Raw genomic sequence first — 22,339 nt, 5'->3', positions numbered from 1 at the left:
ACCCCCCTTGTAACACACCCAAGGATGCCATTGGCCTTCCTGGTCACAAGGGCACAGTGCTGGCTCATGGTCATCCTGCTGTCCACCAGGACCCCCAGGTCCCTTTCCCCTACACTGCTCTCTAATAGTCATTCCCCAACCTATACTGGAACCTTATTGTTACATCCATGTGATTAGTATTTATTATTGTGTTCTTGCATTGTACACATTGCCCTCCCTTCAAAAACTCTAAACTTTTGATTACACTTTTCAAAAGTTATGAACTACACAAATTAGCACCTCTATATTTTTTTTTGTTATTAACCATGTAACTCTGTCTCACGATTTTGTATGTAAGAATATTCAAGCCTAGCTGCTATGACAATTGCATCTTTTATTCTTACTTTCCATTTGAATTCAGGGTGAAAAAAAAAAACACATTAGCTCCATAGCAAATTAAAATGAGATGTACAGTAAGAAATCTACATTTAGAAAGAAAAAGAGAATTTCTAATATCATAGTAAATGGTTTTTGACTTTTCTGTCAAGGTTTTCTGGAGACAGTTTGATCCTGTTCTCTAGTACATTGACCTCAATGCCCTCTACCATCAGAAAAAAATCAGCTGAAATGCATACATATTACTTTGTGATTTTCCAGCATAATTGGCAGTATGTATTGTGTTTCAGCAAGTAGGTTCAGGTTCAGTTACAGCTCTGCCAAACTCAAGGAAGCATAGCTGCACAAAAGGAAGATGAAAAAGAAAAGTTATAGTAGTGGAAAGACACTTAAAGAAATTAAGTTGCCCTTCATCTTCTGAGACTACGAGCATGGACAGACTTTATCACATTGGACACAAACCCAAACTGATTAGCTCTCTTCATATTCTTTTCCAGACATACAGAAAGAGACCCACAACTTTATGGAATACGATCTTCTAGTGTGCACATCAAATATTCAAATCACATAGCTGCTTCTCATCAGCATTCATTGCCAATGGGCCAATATTCAGGAATATACACGGTAAGGAACCTACTGAGAATAAAAGCCAAGCTATTTTGCTGCATAATGTACATCAAGAATATGACTTATTAAGACAAAACTCACCAAATGAGTAACTAAGAAGCTTCCTTATGAAATATTTAAAGTATGTTTTGTTCTCTATCCAATCCTCCTGACATTGCGAACTGTTTACACTCCAAAGATGTCCCTGTCCATAAATATTGAACACGTGGTCTTTAATGTGTTTGCTAAACAATTTGGCACTGTCACTTTGTAAAAGGCACGGACTATTAACATAGCTAAATGTTGTAAAGAGAACAAAAGAATCACATGGCTCTTACTTTTCTGAGTAATTTTCTCATTTGTATCTGGACAAAAGAACAAAGCACCAGAATAATTCCAACCATGTTTACTATCACAGTGCAATTTAAAAAGAATACATCAACTATGTTGGCAAGCTTACATGTAAGCCATGCAGAGAAAATAACAAATAGCTGCACCAACGCATGCAGAAGGAATTATTAAACTAGTATACAAGTAAGATGTTGGTTGGTTGAAAATATCTAAAGTATCAAAAGCTCTCTAACAAAAGCCTCTACACTTTTGCCTCCCCAAATAATAACAAGGATCGTTATGCCAAAATCCATATTGGTATACATTTGACACAAAAGAATTGCATGCAAAATACAAGCCCAGTTCTTATCCTCAGTATGCTGCCACTCCTCTGAGACAATACAAACCTCATTCCTCAGCTCCGTACAGAAAACCCAACTATTCTATTGGGTGATGATGAATGTAATAAAACAAAATGCAACACTGTGGAAAAACTGATTCTGACCACAACTAGTAAAATTACATTTCATTCAAGGGCAGAATCCATTCAAATTGACTTCAATTATCCATTAATAAATCAAAAATGCACCATCTTTCTTTGTTCCATTATGTTTTGCAAATTTCTATCCTTAAAGCAGGCAATTCAGTAAAAAGAAGGATTTTGGTTTCAGTCTAGATCACTGTCATAGAAGCTCCTAAGGCACATCACTTTGTCTTTGGAATCAGGTAAAAACCTGGATAATGTACAACAGTTTATTAAGTGCAAACTAAAATGAAACCTTCAAGTAATATAGGTCAGAAGTTAAAGGCCAGCTTTACTCCAACTTGCAGAATGAATTAGGAACCAACACTAAGAGATGAGGAGTCATCCTAAGCTAGATATTGTATAAAAGCATTAACAATGAGAGATAAAAGAAGGGGTGTATTATATTATAGCTACTGAAGAAAGCAAACCAATATTGCACATATCTAATACAGGCTTTAAAGCAATGCTTTAACCATTTTAGCAACCAGTCTGCAAGACTGGGATTCGTTTCACCCACCTCCAGATCCCTACAGCCAGGCTAATCAGCTCAGGCTTCAGGGTCCGTGGGCACAGCTCCCATACAACTCATTTTTTGGAAGTCTACTTTAGGATGGGAATAATCATAGCCTAGAAATGCTCTTTTTCACCCCTGAGTAGAAAAGGTAACTCCAGGCTGTAGGATTTTGTGTAGGAGTTCACATGGCAGAGATCCTCATTCAGTCAGATAAAATGCACCACCAATGAGAGAGGAATGGGTATGTACTGACTGAATACACATATTCAACATGTGCCAATAAAAAGAGGGAAAGAATGGAAAATAAATGGTAAGTGCATCTGTGTGTCATCTCCTAACAGAAAACGAATCAGAAGGTCCAGTTTAAAACTTAAAAAAATATAGAAGAATTGGGATAATCTAAATAGGGATTAGGAAGCATCCACTGCTAACAGACAGAGGCTGATTTGAGCCCTTCACAGTAACAACCATCAGCTTTTCAATCATCTTTTGTAGAAGGAACCACTGCAACTCTGCCTGCCTTTGTGGTCCATCTACTATCTTCATCCTGGAAAAAGGAAAAGATAACTCAGAAGGTGGAGAAGGTTAGTGACTGTTTGCTAATGGGCATCTATTTTATTCACTGCAATGCTCTACCTCCTAAGAGGCAGACAAGATAGAAACTGTGAGGAAAGAAGTGGAAGCAAGAGAGACAGTTGTGCTAACTGTGAATGAATATAAAAAGTCCCTGGATACATATTCAAACCAAGAAATGAATCCTGGTTTATGGGTTTAGAAATAATTCAGTTATAAAAATAATCCTATCCAAAGGCTTGCAAGAATATTTACTTCCCTAAACCACAACATATCTGAAAATAGTCCAGTATTTTTTTTCAAACTAGTTATATATTCACTATCCCTGAAATAAATTAAAACAAACATGAGTTTAAAAAAAATGTTTCATCTTGTTCTTCTTAACAGTCACATAATGATTTTCAGGACAAATCTTCTCAAAGCCTGACTTGCTATATAGTTATAAAAGCAAGGACCAATACGCCATTTACAGAGATAGGATCTCAATTATCAAAGAAATGCAGGAAATAATAATGCTGTTAGTTACCCTTTGAGAAAGCAAATTACTTCCATGGTCACGTAACTTCTCCTTTTCAGCTTCTGCAGACTTTACAGTTGCATAATACTGTCTGTAACCTGACTTGCCAGGAGCTAACAGTAAGACTGAACAAACAAAATCTGCTGTGTCCTCACATCAGACCTTTTTATCAAATTCAGCTGAAGAACAGATGACCTTTAACAGCGGCATGTTTCTGTCAAACAGCCCTGACCGGCCTTTCAACATCAGGAGAGTTTCTCTGGTCTACCCAGTGGTCTCTCCGATGGCAGGTACGTGGTGCTGTTCTGGCAGCTCTACGAACTGTTACCCCTTAGACTCTGATTCAGGTTTTTCCAAAACATGCTGCTACATGGCAATGCTGGCACCCCCTTTTGAAAACAGAATGTGTTCAGCAGCAGTAGAATACACCCTTTCAACATTTTCGTACATACAGAAAAGTTTCCCTTTGCTTAGTGAACCACAGCTAAGCAAAAGTATATGTTAATTTGGGTTGGGAAACTTGCATGCTTAAGGCCTAGATGGAGTTGTGACTTCTACAGGTAAAGCAATATGAAACATGACAATTTTCAGTTCCCATAGATAGCTATTTAATACAGTTCAAAAACCTAAAGTAGGGCAGTCATATACGTAAACAGATAATATGAAGAAAAACTAAAAGGTAGCTACTCAAAACATGTTCAAAGGTTTGGCTGATAATAAATGTAACAAATGTAATGTAATAGCAGTGAGTTCTTACTCTTCTAAAGCCTGAAGCATGTTGCCAGATTCTTCAAAGGACAGAATATCAATGATTTTATCATTCATAATTATATCTTCACTGAAGAGATCACCTGAATTAAATAGAGAATGCTCCAGTTTGTGATTTTGACTGAGATCATGCTGTATCTCCTAAAAAAAGAAAAAAAAAAAAAGTAAGCTTCAGATTATAGAAAAATTTACACTGAGCATCTGATCTAATTTTATTGCAGGTAACTCTGGGTGAGAAAGTTCCTACTTGTCATCAAACCGTAAAGGTGGAAGGGTATAAAGAGATTGTACAATTCAGATATGTATCTAAAATCAAATATACTACTTCCGTTTCAGGCTGAATTTTTGTATGTAACTGATCCAGAACATGAATGAAGAAATGAATGGAGAAGACAGAAGACTTTACATTGACTTCAGTAGGCTTGTGAAAACGTTCTAGGAGGTTATCTTCCCTTACAAAATTTATAGGTCAATTTCTAAAAAATTACTATGGTATAGAAATTACATATGGCAAGATTACTGTATTACAAGGCAAACAAAATTAAAAGCTAATCCTATGAATGATGGAAGTGCCTCAGTTCACAGTTCAGTGAGACTCCCTTGAGACTGAGAGCTAATAAAAATAGCACACAAAAAAACAGTACAAATGTCTCATCCTAGGACCAAACTGGCCCTTTTTTAAGGTTTCATTATCACAGCTTTTTATGTAAAATGAAACAAAGCACATGCTTTTCATTTAAAGGGATTATATTTTCAGGCATAAAAAAAATAAGACTTGTTGATAGAGTAATTTTCAACTGCAGAAAATAAGGCTGGAAGTGACTCTGCTCTGTCCAGAGGGATGGGATATCCACCACTGTCTGAGCAAAGGAGGGGTTCATACCTCTGAGCACACCGCTACTAGGGGACTGCTCCAACCACTGCAACATTCTGATTGAGGTCTCTAGCTCCCTCCCATTGAAGCTGTCCCACTTTAAATAAATTCCTAAAAAATTAGTCGAAGCAAGGGCTGGAACTTGGGCCAACCTGATGAATATTCATCAGAGACTGTATTTTCTCTCTCCAGTATGGACTGAAACACTTTCTCGAAACCAACACAGCCTGGACAAAGAACACTGAGAACGCTCCATCCTCAAACCCAACTGTTTTGGTCAATAATTCAAGAGACTAAGGCATATCCAAGGCACTAAGATGTAAATTCAAATCTCTATTCCTGATAATCTGAAATACAATTTGGACCCAAGTCTGCTGTGCTTGAGGTAAGTGGTCTACTCCCTGGGCAACTGCTTAGAACCCACAGACACCTTTCCTCTCTCTCATTTTCGGGGATGAAGAAGAGAGGAGGAAGGGAGGAAGACAAAAAAAATATGAATAACCAAAGGGTAATCTCGCTCCAGTCTGAAGCAGCTCCTGACAGCAGATCTTTTGATCAGATTATCATTCTTATACACCCCTCTAAATCTGATTGTGCTAAGGATTAGAGGTTGTAGGGATTACATTACCTGTGAATCCAATCCATCACCTCGTGGCTATTTAATTATCTTCAAATACTCTTTAGATAATATGTATTAGTTAACAAGCCATATCATCAGGTAAGATCAATGAAATAAATTAAATAGAGTGCCATTACAGACAGTATGACTCACCTGGTTTTTGTTATGGAAATTCCATTTTAATATTTGTGTTTGGTAAACAATGAAAAAACCAGCACATGTCAATACAAGGGAAACAGAAAAAGCAATGAAGAACCCCAAAGCATGGATGGCATGGCTGTATGAAATCTGAAATTAAAACACCATATTATTAAAATTATATTTTAAATAGATTTAAAGATCAGACTCAAAGATTATAACTCTAAGCAACATGGTACCTAATTTTTAAATGGCTTCACAAAACTTCAGCGTTTCTCAGCAGTGAGTTATAATTATATTTTTATCAATCTTTTCAAACAAGTGTCTATTTCCCATAGATTTTCAAGTGAGGATGGTTCATTGTGTTCAACTAGTCCAAATCCCTGTGTAACTCCAAGCAACAGAACTCCCACAGATTGTTCTAGGTGCTGTGACTTTTGGGTGTCCTGTACTTAATAGCCTGTTTTCCAGTGTTGCCAAACTCTTCTAAGTCTCGTTGAAATTTATGGTACTTGACGTTGCTCAGAGCCTCTGAAAAATCAGTCCGATATTGGCTACCTTCAATTAATGGCTATTTCTCAATTCAATAAAACTGAGTAATTACCACAAGAAAATTGCACTGATATCGGTTCAGAATAAATATGTAACTGACAGCTGACAAAACCACCCAATTTGTTTGCACCCTTGTAGTTTCTGCATGAGCCAGAGTGAGAAAAGAATAACAGGAGTACTAGAACTGTGAGCCAGCTAACAACTTTGTAGGACTTTCACTTTAGCTCTTAATTTAATCTTCAAATTGAATTGCATTAAAAATTAATTTTTATTTCATGCTTCATGTAGCAAAGTTAATTCAGTGTTTGTTTAATTCTTTGAGATTTCTGGATGAAAAGCATAGCACAGCCATTAGTATAATGTTTCACCACAAACTAAGCACTCTGCTGAGACTAGAAAGTGTAAATAATTAACAGGCTGCTTGCAAGCTGGATTTGGTCATCACTTGGAGCAGAAACCTGAGAGCATTACATGGAGTCAATGATAATTCTGCATTGGAAGTGATAATCAATTGTGGTCCACAATTTGAAAAGGATTTATTCCAATTTAACAGTAGAATTTTATCCTTTTACTGCATAGTATTTCTCTCCCTGCTGTCATTTGTCTAACTGAAAGGAACTGCTTCACATCAGACTTTGTGGTTTCCCAGGCTCAAGTCCTCAAAGCTGCTGGAGATGCTCAGCACTCATTGATTTAAACCTGACTTCAGCTGAATTAGGTGACAATGTCATTATCAAGGAGATAATCAAGATGTTAACACAGGCTAATATTTGGCACTGGCACAGTTCCAAGAGGATCCAAAGTTTACTTCACAGTATTGTACATGTAGAATCAACGATTGCTCTGACAGGCAGAGGTAAGTTTGGTTTGGTTTACTGTTTTATTTTGGTTTTTAATGTGATTAGTCTAAAATAATTAAACTCAAAGCACTTTGAGGTTCATTAAAATTGCTTGGGACTACGTATTTATCTGAGTAAGCCAGCCATGTGCTGAATTCCTTCTAATACCTTTCAATATCTTTAAGTTTTAAACAGAAACATGAAAGAAAAGGAAAAGGGGAGCAACACGTTCATTTCCCGGTTACATGTGTCACTACCAACATATTGAAAGATTTTCTTGATGTAGCTTCCTACTACTTTGGCCAATTGCTTCTGTTACACTCCCCTGTAATACGGCCAACCACAAAGGACACCCAGCACATCTACATGAGCATCAGCACCAGCTCTCTCCTCCCCTGACTCTGCATTGCCCCTAGTTCCCTGTCATGAGCTCAGTTAAAGCTGCATCACTTTGCATCAAAATAATTTCATCTTGAATTACAATTATGTAAATATTAAGTAACTCCTTTTCCTAACCCAGTGTTTACTCCCTTCACAGATCAAAAGGTTTTAGCCCATACCCCTTGAACAGTCACAGAGCTAACAAACATTTCTGTGTGAGTTGGAAAAAGTGCAATTCCTCTTAAGTCAACCTGCTGTCCCCAGCTTCTCCAGTTGCACTAGGTGGCCAAGACAGAATCACAGAAGGGTTCTCCTTGAGCTGTGCCACACCAAGGCTCTGCCTGAGGTCCCACTGCTTTCAAGAAACAGGAGATGTGGTAGACAATACTTAGGAAAAAAATGCTGCTTTGAACTGCTTCATCATTTTGTCTGAATTCACTTGCATTTGTCTGATTTTCAAGCACTCTCTGAAATGTAGGGATCTCTTCAGGCTTCTGGGGAAAGCAGGAATCTGGTGAGCCTATGGGTTCAGTGAAGCTGAAATGAAGCTGGTTAAGTTCTGATGGAGAAAAGGCACTGGCTAGGGAACAATCCTGTGTTTTCTAAGTAAAAGGCAGGACCTAAGATGGGACAAACACTCTACACCTGAACAGGCAGTTCTGTTAGAGGTTAAGCTCTGATCATGAAAAAGGGACAGGGAATTATCTGTGAGGCAATGTGTTCTGGAAGGACAGTCTATGTCCCTGGGCGGCTGCAAACCCAAGCAGGAGGACACAGCAGGCACCTAATGGCATCAGAAAGCATCACAGCAGATTCTGTGGGGCAGGTGCCAGAGCCCCCCCACAAGCCACAGTGTGAGACCAGTGTTGGCACTGCAGGCCAACCTTCAAACCACTGACACATCAGTGAGCCTCAAAACCCATATCCTGAGCTAACATCTAAAGCCACTCCAATAGCAAGAACAGGCATTACAGGACCAAGTTTTTTCAGTAACTGCTGTGCTCCCAACTGATTTGAAGGATGCTGAGGGAAGCAAGCCTGGTAAAAATCAGATCCAAGTAATTATTATCTTTCATCCCATGCAATGTGCTCAGATGGGAGAACTTCCTTTCGTCCTTTTCACTACAGCTACCTCTTCAGCATCAAAACCACCCAGCCAAGGGCAGAGGCACATGGTACTCACAGCCTCTGTAGTGCTGTGCAAGGCATCTGGCACAGACACTCAGCAACACTCATATTTTTTTCCATAACTCACAAAACTACCTTGTCACAGGCAACCAAACACTTTCTTCCAATGGCACAGAAGAGAAAATCCACAGGGTTTGTAAAACTTTAAAGAATAGCAGAGTGTGCAAACAAAGCACGTGAAAAAAAATGGGACCAGCTTAGTATGGCACTGCCATGACTACGTAATTAACTCTTTTCTGTCCCCAAAGTCAACATTTAGTCACACATGAGTGTTGGCTTCATCACACCCATGAACAGGTTGAAATAATGATTTTTAATAAATAAAATTTGCTATTGAGAGCATTTATGCCTGCTGAAGATATGGTTGAAATACAATACATCACACCTTTTTCAGCTGATTGTAATTTCCTTGCACAAACTGATTCCATTCTGTTAATTCTGGAACACCTTATGTTTGGCCACAGCCCAAAGGCAAATGTTATGAATGTGAAACATGATGTGTTCCATAATTCCTAGGCTTTATTTTTCAAAAATTAACAGTATTCTCCACATACCCTTACCACACATTTTAATTACAAAACCTCTTCACTTAGTAATTTCAAATGCAGCTGAGCCAATTTTACCTAGCTATGGAATAGTCCCCAGGAACTTGTTGAGGTCTAACTATCAAGTTCAGGTTGGGAAAGAAAAACAAAACAAAACAAAAAAATAAAAACCAACACTATAAAGGTTTTAGATATAAAGGAATTTTCACAGTGGGCTGAGATCAATGTAGCTTACAGTCTTAGGTTAAACATCACCAGCTGCTGCTGATCAATTCACACTGAACTCTACAGCAAACCATTCATGAAGCTATTTTCCTAACCCAGTCAGCTATTGCATGGCTTATACGTTTAAGACCAAGAGTTTCCAAAAAAAGGCATTTATTTTAATTCTAAGCATAATTCTTAGCTATGCAAATGTCCAATCCTTTTAAATCTTACTAGATCTTTATCCAGCAACAATAAGCCCTCTAGCTGATGCATAGTTTTACTTTACATTATGTGTAATTCTGCCTTCAATTTTAACAGAATGAGAATTGATCTTCAATTATGAGAAAGCCAAGTCTAGACTTGGATCTTTTACACTAATAGAAGCTAAGAGGGCAAGAGATCCCCAGCAAAAAGAGAATACTGGAACAAGAGCCTCCTGTGCCAAATTTCCAAATAGACTACTGATTTTAAAGGAGGAACAGAACTCACGGGACAGGTCTATGGAAGAAATGAGTGGTCAAGGCCTCAGGACCTCTACACGTAAGCCTCATCCACATGAACTTGAGATTTCAGATGATGCAACCATGGCAAAAAAGTTCTGGGGTGAAACAAACTATTTTCTTTACCCTGACCACAAATAATCACAGTGTTCTTGCCAATCAAGCCACAGCTCCTTCAAAAAAGACCCCTTGCAACACAGCAGCCTGCCAAGGTAATGAAGGGTTGAGGGAGAAAAATAAGTTTGGTGGAGACACAACTCTAGCAATGAAACTGATGGATGCAGTGGGGAGTTCTCTAATTAAAAAATATCTAGAAGAATAATACAGTTTGCTACAATCAATGTAATTGTGAAGGTTTATTTGGTCTCTTACAAACCATGTTAATTCAGACGACAAGAACAGAAAGATATGACTTTGAATGGACAACTGGTCAAAAAACTAAAACAAATATAAACTGTGCCTCTCTTACTGTAGTTTTATTTCTCAGGCTCCCCACACAGCCATTTTGTGAGTTGTGTATCAGCATGATACAGATACCTTTCCTCAGCAGGTGGAGGGTAACTCCACCCTTCTGGAAAAGGCAAAAGCTTTCTCATGGTGAATGCACAGGAGCGGTTGAACATATTCCTCCTTAGAATTCTCTCTGCCTGGACAATTCTTCAAATGAGAAAGCATGGCTAAGAATATAATGGAAGATTGTAGATTTTCCATATTAAATATTGCTGCTTTAAGACAACAACGACTTCCCAACTTGACTCCTGTTTTTTTCCTCTTAAAACTAGAGAAGGCAGAACTGGTGTATGATTAATAGCCAATAGAGGAGGCTCTTGTTCCAGTATTCTCTTTTTGCTGGGGATCTCTTGCCCTCTTAGCTTCTATTAGTGTAAAAGATGTAAGTCTAGACTTGGCTTTCTCATAATTGAAGATCAGATATAAGCACATAAGTACATCCTTAGTTCCTTGGATTTAGTTTAGATTGTCCATAAATTTAAGCAGGACAGTCAATAGAATACCAAATTATAGAACCTACCTTGGTCTTTCCTTCTTCAGTTATGGTGAGCGATGCTGTCAGTGATACGAGACGTGTTTCATTCTGAGAGAGAGAGAAAAATACTCCATGTATTAAAAAGAGCAGAATCTACTGGCAAATAGCCCAGAATTTCTAGAAAAGCATCTCCTTAGAAGCTAAGCTATAGCTCTCATTAAGCTTAAAGCTGAAATAAATTGGAAAAACACAGTGTATTAGTGGTAATGCTAACAGACACGGAAGCAGCTGCTCTGTGGGATACACTCCTCTTCTAATCACACAGATGCCTATTCTGGTGCTCACAGAATTACATTTTTCTGTGCCTATAAAATCTAGGCTGACTAAAAATGCACAGACCAGGAGCAAAAGTCAGTGCATACATCTCTACTGTTACGATTCCCTGCTTTTTGAAGTCTTGCCCTCTGCCACTCTAGTACCACTCTCATGCACATTGAACACTTCTTCCTCTAAAACAAAGGAGATACAGCAGTTGAAGTGAAAATACATCTGCAGATTCTAATTACATGCAATTACAAAAAACACATGAAAAATATCAAGCCATATTTAAGAATTAGAAAATTTTATGTTGGAAGAAACCACTTGTCCTGCCTCCTACTCAAAGCTGGGCTAACTCCAGCATTAGACCAGCCTTCTCTGAGCCTGGTAGAACTGAGTTCTCAAATATTATGAAGGATGGAGATTTCTCAGCTTCTCTGAAAAATCTCTTTCAAAGCTTCATAACTTTCATAACAAAAAAAGCATCTTCCTTATGAGCAAGCAGCTTTTACTCTGCTGCAACTTGTTGGTGTTTTGTTTTTTGGTTTTTTTTGTCTTAACAAATTATTTTCTGATAAAAATACAGCAAAACTTTCAATCTCTCACAGACTACAAGAATACACACATAAGTTAACGGAATACTATGATTTCCAGGGTGCAAAGACAAATTGGAGAGAAATAAAAAAAATAGAGAGAAAACCTACAGGACAACATACAAATATACTTCACCTATTTAAGGAAGCCTAGGACTTCCTAAGCCATGAAGAATAACTCATGTATTTATAAATTCACATTAAACAATCAGAGAGCCAAAGAACCTCATTTCATTACTCACAGGCCTCGTGGCTTAGGCACACAAGAATCACCTTGGAGACTTTTTTTTATTAACAAAAATTGTGAGGAACAAAATAAAATCGTAAAGCAAATACCTGTGATGAACTCCTGAAAGTCAGCTTCGCAGGCAGTGTCAAGACCCTGCCATCCCACACTTCTTTTGTATCAAGACATGCAGAATAGTTGATTGCAAAGTATTCTCCGCCTGTTAAGAGAAAAAAAAATCAACTGTGTAGATTAAGCACGTGACATACATCTGCCAGTGCAATAGTGGCCTCTAAGTAATTACGTCTGCATTTTCTTAAACAGAACAGTAGCTACACTGACTTGAAAACAACCCAGTATGGTTGCACATCTTCTTTTACAGAAGATTGGGTGTCAATCTCTGAAGAGTTGAGTACCCAGCTGAGCTCAGCTGCAGTTACAGATGTTCGTGAAATCTGAAAAGCAAGTTCAATACGAATAAAACATCTGAGGAGCTTTTTAGATTTCCCTTTGGACTGTGCCTCCTCACCAGCAAAAGTGCTCTCTGAGGAGCCGAGCTGTACTAAGCTCACATCACTGACTTCACAGGAATTCAGCAGAGGCAGCCAGAGCCGACCAGCACAGTCCAGAGAGGAGGGATACGGATAGATTTGCTCTTTCCCAGAAAAATCTGAAAGATCTCTGGGGAAGGCTTGGGAAAGCAGTGGATCTTTTCCTTTCCAACTGAGCAGATGCCCCACATCCAGAGTAGAGAGCTCCTGGCCACAAGCCCAGCAACAACCTTTGTATCTGCTGCCTCTAAAAACTCAAGCAAATTTGGCCCAGGTCCTGGAAACTGCATTAAATGATGCCTCAAGCTACTGAAAAGCATCATGTTTTGCCTGATACTAAAACTCAACATGAGATATTTAAAATATACATAATTTTTTAAAAATAAAATAGTCAGCCTACATTATAAACACTAACAACTTGATTCTCCTCACACTGAAACCAAAGAGAAACCTGATTGAGATTTCAGCTGAATTTTGATTCACAGTGCACTGGAGCACTGAAAAATTATTATGGCTAACATGAGGCATGACAGTATATAGCCAAACGTAGGCACAGCCCTTCCATCCATCCCCACTGGCAAGACAGGGGCTGAGACCAGGACTGACATAGTAATGACCAAACACTATGCAGAAATCTGTTCTGTTGGATTCTATTCTACTTCAGTATTCTTCATGCTGATTTGTGCAACTTACATGGGCTGGTAAAGCTAGATTCAGTTCCAGATTCAGTAAGTTCAATAACTGCTCCAACTTGTGTTTACTAGATTGGCTCTGCAAGATGGTTTTCCTTCCCAGCCTTGAATCTTTCTTATGAACTCTGTTGAGAGCCAGCAATTCCGTGATGTTTTCAAAAAACCCAGCCCCACAATCAGTTCCGCTCCTCACATTGATGTTATCAGAAATGGAGTCTGGCTATCCATTTGCAGTCAGACAGCAGCCCTGGGTCTACCTATTCCCCTTGCCTATTTGGAAATCTTTCACCAGTAAAACACAACCATAACCCTGGGCACTTCAACAATACACAGATCTTACTGAACACTTCTAAAGCTCTAAGAGAAATATCATGACTCTCAAAAGCATGCTACTAATTTTCTATCTGCTTGTGCTTAGGAAAAGTGAGATAAGGAAATCAAGAAAAATAAGATTTTATGAAGGTGAAATGATCCAACTGCTACCAAAGGAACAGACTCACTCCAAGAGTAGACAGTTTTATCTCTCTGTTACTAGCTTTGATTTTATAATTTTCTCAGTTTGAGGAAAACAGATACTGAGAAGAGCTGCCTTATTTCTGATGAATCATCTTGCATTTTGCAATTCCAATGGACTTCAGTACCCCAGGAAGCCAATTTGCCTGCTTGGCTCAAGAAGGAAGACTTAACAGGTTGATTAAATGGCTTGTGCAGCAGTTTTTAAAAGTATCCAAAATGAACAAAGACTATCATGAAAGATTTTGTTTCATTTTGATGGCAGTGACTTTTACGGAGTACAGGAGGTCACTTCTGTGCCTGGGAGATCAGAAGCAGTTCAAATGTGTGAGAGAAAATGTGAGTTAATTGAATTATAAACTGCAGCATGAAACCTTTCCCAGAGTTCTACATCTGTATTAACTTATAACCAGAGAATTTACACCACCAAAAAGTAAAAAATAAATATTAATAAATAAATGTTCTGATTTGAACATGTGCTCTTCCACATGTAAAAGCAGGGGTACTTCCCTGCAGATTGTCTTACCTTGCAAGAATCTTTTCCTGTAAATCTGTATACCATCTGTGGTCTTATTACCACTGTTTTTTGGAACATGCAGACCAGTGATATTGTCCAGAAGGATAAGATCTGTAATGTTTGTTGAAAGCAGCATGTTGGTGTTATTAATCAGAAGTGTAATGTATGCAGTTTGAGGGTCATGTTCAACATCCACCTGCAAAAAGAAATATTAATGTTAACGGTGCAAAATGGCTGTATGTGCATCTTAACAACAAAATTTGTAGTCTTGATTACTAATTAAAGTTCGCTTTATGTGTAAACTTACTTTCTGAAGGCTTTCTGGTTGGCCTGCAAATGGCACTACACTCAGTCTGATCTCACACTCCCAAGGAGACTTTAATCATTGCTATGTCAAGTTGTTGCTTGGAGCAAAGGGACAGAAAGACAGAAGTTGGAAACCCAGTTCACGCAGAGCCAGAAGTGAAAACAAGAACCTGAATATCCCTGTGGTACCTCATACAACACAGAACCAGATCATAACTTTAGAACCAGAGCCTGGAAAATTCTTAACTTTGAACTTCTGTAACAAGGGGATATTTCTTTTTTCAAGCTGCCCTCACTGCAAACTCATTCTCTCCATGCAGTTTTGGTCTCTATTTCTCTTTTTTTCCCAGAAAGTACACTCTTTGAAGGGTGCCGGCTGCCTCAACTTGCCGTTCCCATGGGAGGGCTGATGGAGCCACCAGTGGATTTGGAGTTCATGGCTCTGCTTCCCGTTAGGGGTCAAATTCAAAACCCATCACCAGTCTCCAGCAACAAGCACTCAGATGATTTTTTTAATTTATTTATTCCATTAGGTTGTTAATTCTTCTTGAGTAATTATACACTCAAAATGGAATTACTTTGAGCACAGAATTGGTTATTGACCTCTCACCTTCCAAATCGCTTTCCCCTACAACTCATATTAAACCAGAATTATCAGGTCTAGAATTTTCTGGCCATGGTATATCAAGTTTCTAGTAATGACACCAAATTAACAGTTATTTAACTGACAGAAGTAGGATTCAGGCCAAGCCTTTCTTTTTTTCTCCTCCTTTTTAGGAAATGTCTACTTTGTATCTGGACACCAGCAAATGTAAACAATAAAGCAGCCCCCACAGAAATGAGTTATGAAAATATGAACTGTGATAGACTTCAGAAATCACGCCACAATTCATGGCAGCCACGGGGTTCAACATATGTAGTTATAATTTCATTGTGCACCAGTGATCTCTGCATTTCATACTAATTCAGTATAGAAACGAATCAAGGAGAAGAAACAGTTTATTGAAATTATTATTGCTTAGTTTGCATCTTTGGATTTAAGTGACAACAATTAAAGTGCATTCGAATAAACCTGTTTATATAACTATCTATACTTGGTATATTATACTAAAATTCCTGAACTCATTACAGCAAGTCCAACCTCAATTTAATTAAACAAATCTTACGGAAGAAAAACCCCAAATATTGATTGTAACAGATTCTACAATTGTCAGCATGTTTAAAAATAGGCTCAATCATATTTGTAAGGAAAGCATTACCAGTTTCCTATGTTTGTATATCATGAAATAGCCCAACATTTATGAGACTTAAAATCACCAAATATTAAAAATATATTTTGGCAGATTTTCTCTCTCCTGTTTTATGAACTGGCATGATGCAGTCAACATGCCTTTCAACCTGTGCTAGAAACTTGCTTTAAAATTCACAAACAAAATTAATTGGGAAAAAAAGGCTCAAAGCCACATAAAGAAAATCCAACACCACAAAGCAGAGACCCTGACCCAGTCACCAAAACAAGAAAACACACCTTGAAAGATTCAAGGTTCAAACTGTACAAGTTGTTAATACTGTATTATGCTCCACGGTAACTGTGGATGGGCTTGTACAAACATGTATGCACCAGCGAAAGAGGGAGCTGGAGAAACAGGGAAACAGAAAAAGGTATTCCTCCCTTCATTTTCCAACACCTTTCCTCTCTTCTTCTGTGAGATGAAAGCAAAAAATGAGGATTTCAGGGTCTCTTCCTATGCTTATAATCAGGCACAAACATATTCCATTTAGGGAGAGTGGATGTAAACAGTAACTTAGGTAAATCTGCACAATAAAATAGAGAAAGTAGCATGCGTATGTTCACAAACAGGTGGGGGAATATGGCAGCACTGGTCCTCTACTTCCCCTAGGCAGGAGGCTTAATGTGTACTCCCACACACTGTTTATTCTCTTTCTCCAACTGATTTTGCACTTTCTTTTAATTTTGTTTCATTTACTAGAATTCTTAATTCAGCGACTAAACAAAGCAACCCTTCAGAGGTAACCCAACCATACCACCTACCTCCTACCACAATCTTCCTCGGGTGGTAAAAAGGCCACATTTGTCGCATTTCTGATTAATACTAAATACAAGTTTTGCATTCTTTTTTTTGACTGGCCACCAGTTTTAAGCTGAATTGCAAAGGCGATGGAAAAACTTGAATTTTTTTCCTGATAGCACCAGAGAAAGCAGCAGATGAGAATCAAGCAGTAAGGAACCTCTTGGGTTTGACCTTTTCTAGAAAGAACCTACTCCATACACCACTGCCATTGGGATCAGCTTCTTTAATGTCCCTGAAGATGTTCTTCTTGCTTTTGGAGCTACAGGAACCAAACCCAATGGCAGCCACTGATGACACGTAAGTGTGCACTCAAACGTGTGTCATCACCCCCTGCAAGCGATGTCACTTCAGGTGCCTGGGAGAGTGGAGTGAAAGAACCACGGCAAGAGCAAGAACATGCGAGGAGAAGAGTGAGGAGGAAGGAATTGACATGGAAGTGAAAGGGATGGAGGTACTTTGGGAATAAGTTAGAACAACTAGAAACAGGAAAGGAGGAAAAAATGAAGGATGCTTGTATCATAGATGATCTGCAATGCAAGAATGCTTAGGAGACTGAGAAATGAGACAAGTAAATGTGTTAAAAGCCAAACAGTCAAAATCGAAGATTCACTCCAGCTCTGCTAAAGGTCATTGTCCTTAAGAAGTGCTATCAGAGATAAGTTCATATCATACTATGGAATGAAGCTCGTAAAGGAAGACATTTCAGGAAAGAAGGAAGGGACTGGGTGCCAGAAGCACAGGTAAAATTTAAACCCCCCAGTTTCAATAAGGGTATTTCTGTGATAAGGTGTTGGAAAAATCCTGACTCCAAGAAGTAAACATATGTCATCTCCATGCTCTGAGGAGCCACTCGTGGCAGAAGGAGGAAAATGTGCAAAGATCAGTTTTTTCCATTTAAAACAGCTAAAGGCCACCATATGGCCAGTCTGTCTCTTAGCAGGAAAGCATCTGTTCAGATGAATTAGGATTGAGGTAGATTACAAGGTAGGTAAAGGAAAATAAAATGTGAACTGCATTTGAAGGTGAAATACAATCACATACAATTGCATAGTTTTTAGTAATTTAAAACTAAGAGCACTGCAAAATTATTTTATTATGATCCTACCATCTACAACAGACAAACTTTGATCTTGTATATCAGGATTTTGCAATTTTTAATGAGGCTGTGTGAGGGTGTGCTATGAATAGCAGAAAAAACATGTAACTGTCTCAAACTCACTTTCTGAGAAGCTCTGATGTAAAAATTGGGAATTTAAAGCCAGAAAAGCAGAACATCCCATGTTACTGCTTCTCACATCTGAAATTCTCACTATACAACCTCATTAATTATGATAGGCAGCCATTTCAACAACAACATTGCAGGTAATCAGTGCCATGACATGAGATGCATATTCATTCTTCACTATGCAAATGACCTGGTTACGGAGTCCTCTACCCTCATATGCAGCATTTCAGTGGCTGAATTCAGATGTGTCTTAAAATTAGATGCGCTTTCTCTCTCCAAGGGACAGGTAAGATGAACTGTCTCTAATCATAAAGTTTCAGACTTGCTTCATTCAGTGTAAAAACAAACAAACAAACAAACAACAAAACACACCAAAAAACAACCAACAACAACAAAAAGAAACAAACCAACAAACAAAAAAACCACAACCAAACAACAAAAAAACCCCACCTAGGGAAAAAAGGAAAGAAAAAATAATAGTCTAGGTAAATCTATCAACCTATGCCACATAAAGTAAAAATAAAATGGAAGGTTTAAAATTTCCTTATAGTAGGGAGGTCTTTGCTCCCATAAGCATTTTACACAAGTCAAATGAAACCTTTTTTTCATTAAATACTGTGCTATAGCTGAGTCCCACTGAATACGCAGACTGTGACACATTGGCTTTTCTATGGCAACGTGACAGGATGCCCAAGGATACGGTGGGCAACACGGCACTCAGTGCCCCATCCTTCAAAAGGAGTCCATACTTGACACAGGTAGGGCACCCATGACTGAGCCAGAAGAATATCTCAGAAGGTTTCTCTAATCCTCTATCTCTGCCCAGCCTTATGGCCAGTTAGTTCCTAGAGTTCACGGGGCTTTGCTCATTCGTAGTTTTACAAATTCATACTGAGGTATTTACTTTGACTGCAGTCCAAAATCCCCTTCAGTCTGAGAGATTTCACTGACTGCCTTCAGTTTTGAATCAAGATTGCAAAACTGTGCTTCTTACAGAGGGTGTGACCATCTTAACACCAAAATGGACATCCTCACAAATACTCAGCACGGACACAACTCTATTCCTAATTTTAAAGGGCATTTGGGTACAAACTTCCTATCGATTTAGCAAAACAAATGTAAGAAAACCTACCACACCACATTTCTGAAGGGTTATTCCAAATCCGGAAGAAAATGATGTATCAGACACATCTTCAGGCTGTGGAGGAAGGCGGAAAGTCTACATAGTGCATGAAAACGTCTTAATTCACAAACTGCAGCATAAGTTATACTATGCAAACAATGAAATGAGAAAAAAAAAATAATTAGGGGTATTAGTCACCTTCAAATTTAAGAGTTTTGTTATCACAATAGTTAATCCTTTTCTCTAGTCCAAATTTGTATGAACTACTTATTCCAACAAGTAATTATAAGTATTTTAATTGATATATTCATCCTTTGGCCATCACAATTCCCTAACAAAATACACCATGCATGAAGTCTATCAAACTATACAGAGGCATTTCATTACTAAGTGTTTATCAGAATTTACGCAGCAATGACATAGCTGTATCTGTCACAACAATTATTTGGAAGTCTCACAACTAGTTGGTGTTGCTGAAGCCACATCAAGGGAGCATAATCACCTGAGACAGAATTAGAAATGTACTAATTGGATAGTAAATTCCCAACAATGTTCACTTTTGATATAACTGTTACAATCCTTACAAATATTACAAGTCGCAAACCATCTTCTACTGACCAGCTGATGGTTAAGAGAAGACTCTCGTTTGAACAAAATTTTCTTTGTCCATGAGGGGACCAAAGCAAACAGTGAATGGCTCCACTGATCATCCGAGGCTGCAGAAGTCAGGAGCTGGTGAGGGGCTTCAGTTGATTGAACGACCAGAGGTGAGAACATTGCTGAAACCAAGGCAACACTGCATTAGAGCCAACACCACCTCCAACAGCTCCTTAGTGCACATCAGCCCCAGCAGATTACAGCCAGAGACGGGGCTTGTGGTACCTGGTGCTCTGTGTGCACTCAGTGACCAGTGTGGTCTCCCCCCAAGTGCTTAAAATCTATACAGGCAGCAGAGATATGAAGCCAGACAGGAAACAGAGATGGGATTTGCTGCACTAAACCCAGCAGGAGTTAGAATAATGCTGTTTCCTACCTAGGGAACTCACATATACCCCACAGAAAACTTCTTGCCATATAAATTCTAAAGCACCTAATACAGTAATTAAAAGCTTCCAGCTGTAAATCAACTGGAATATTTTCAACACAAAGAAACTTTCAGCAAAGTGTAAATAATGTAAGCACTCTACAACGTGAGAGTGTCAGTGTTAAGGGTATTCTGTGTCAAAGATACAGTGTGCCAATTAACCATTAACCATCAAGCATGTCAATACAGAACAAAAATACTTGTCAGTTGAGTAAGGGTCTCAGATCTATTTCAGCTGAACTGGGGTACCCAGGAAATCAAATGCTCCTCAATTTAGTAATTAGCAATGCAAATGCTGGCTTATACTCTTATATTTTTATGAAAGAGTAGGCCATGTTATCACAAAAAATTACAAGAACAACTTTGAAACTATATCACTTTCATTTATTAAAGTAAAAGCACCTATGACATTCATAAAAGGAGCTTATACTGAAAATCAATAATTTAATACATTAAATTGTCAAAAGGCAAAGCTGCAGAATGAAGCAAAATGCATCATGAAAATTTCTAAATTATAGCTGACTGTGTTTCAAGAAGATACTTTTTTCATTCCTTGCATAATAGTTCTCATTTATTACTTATTTTTAAATCCCATATTTTAATCACTAGCAATATATATTTGTATGAACAAAAACTTATTGAAAAGCCAAGATTTTTGGCAAATGAAATTTTTCTATAAAGTCTTCATTTTAAAAATGAAGACATTAATGAAATACGAATAGCTAAAGATCCTAAAATCTCAATATGAGAAGCAGTATCTTTTTGAAAAGATACCGCTTTGTTGGAAGAACAATATAGAGAAATAATGTTAACTGTAAATAGAAAAGACATGCACAGAGCATCCAGAATTGGACCCTTAAAAGGAGGTCCTATAAAGAGGCTTAAAACATTGATGGACATGAATCACCTAAAAGATTTCTGTTAACATAGTGAATGAGATGCAGACCTGCTGCTTACAGAAGCCAGAAGGACATGTGCACCATGGGGAGCTTTGCTGTCTTCCCATGCTGGAATTGCATGCTTTTTATTTGTGAGTGGTTTATATTGGACAAAAATTGTGGATATATGGGCCAGAAAAAGCTAGTTGTTTGCATTTTATGATCAGTTTAAATTCAGTCTGTAAGTTTTACTTAAATACTTAAACCACTGTTAAACAACATAACAGACTCTTTTGGGGACTGTAAAAATAACAAGGTAAACTTAGTGAGAACAGTAATGTGTATAATTACAACACCAAGTGTCTGCATATCTTTGGGGTTGGAATTTTTTCCGGGTAAACACACCTGGTGTATTTCTGTTTCAAGACTAAGCAACACCGCAGATCACCCAGGATGGCACCAGTGCTGAACTCTAAGTGCAGCACAGACCTGCTGGCTGCCAGGCTGAGCCTACCTGGCCATGGCACTCCCCAACAGACCCAAGTGTCATACTATATCCCACCTCCAATGGCTCTGAACCTAAGTTCTGACTACTGAATGAAGACTCTTTGCAGTTTTGTATAAATATATCCAAACATCAAAAAAAAAATCATTTTATATTTGCTGTGTCTCTCATATATTAGTGCAATTGAACCCCATTCCTATGGAGATGAAGCACCAATTCTCCCGTTTTCTTTTCTTGTCAGACTACAGGAGATGCACTTTCCTTTATAGTGAACAGGAACCCTGATTGAAGACATGGAGCTTCTTTGCAGGGCTTCGTAAGACTAAGAAGTCAAAATGGCAAAGTGTATGGATTGGGTTGAGCCACCACTGCCTTGAAGGGAGGTCAGCCAAGAAGAAAGGGCTAATTTCTTCATAAAATATCTTTTGTTCTTGTGCTCTATGCAGAATAACATCTCCATCAGCACACCCAGCTACACTTTTCATGTGACAGCAAATCCTGATACTCCCCTCTGGAGAGTATCAAGTTCACAGAAACCAATTTAATTAACTGATCATGTTCTTCGACTCTGAATAAATCTCTGGATTACTAATTACACAGATGAATCTGTTTTCAAGTTGTGCTCCGTCAACATTTGCAATCCCGAGATAATGCACCCAGCTCCCAGCAGAAGTCTCC

At 38.3% G+C, this 22,339-nt stretch overlaps 1 protein-coding gene across 6 annotated transcripts in view; it reads right to left on the bottom strand.

The window, feature by feature from the left end:
* EVC2 (EvC ciliary complex subunit 2) overlaps positions 1–22,339 on the bottom strand; it is a 74,621-nt gene that overhangs the window by 44,885 nt on the left and 7,397 nt on the right. For 3 of the 6 annotated variants that reach the window (XM_065836521.2, XM_065836519.2, XM_065836522.2), the window contains 7 exons: positions 19,813–19,973; positions 19,204–19,269; positions 14,457–14,643; positions 12,285–12,394; positions 11,083–11,145; positions 5,856–5,990; positions 4,199–4,350 (listed from right to left, as the gene is read on the bottom strand). In XM_065836521.2, the coding sequence (XP_065692593.1) occupies positions 4,199–4,350; positions 5,856–5,990; positions 11,083–11,145; positions 12,285–12,394; positions 14,457–14,643; positions 19,204–19,269; positions 19,813–19,973 (874 nt within the window). Of the gene's footprint in view, positions 1–4,198; positions 4,351–5,855; positions 5,991–11,082; positions 11,146–12,284; positions 12,395–14,456; positions 14,644–14,754; positions 14,851–19,203; positions 19,270–19,812; positions 19,974–22,339 lie in introns of those variants that run through there. The other 3 variants (XM_065836520.2, XM_071808570.1, XM_065836523.2) reach the window with 2 other exon arrangements.

The sequence above is a fragment of the Patagioenas fasciata genome, chromosome 4, assembly GCF_037038585.1.
Source record: "Patagioenas fasciata isolate bPatFas1 chromosome 4, bPatFas1.hap1, whole genome shotgun sequence".
In the NCBI taxonomy this organism is placed as follows: Eukaryota; Metazoa; Chordata; class Aves; order Columbiformes; family Columbidae; genus Patagioenas; species Patagioenas fasciata.
Note: the sequence above shows the minus strand (reverse complement) of the source record. Positions and strands in the feature narration are given on the sequence as shown.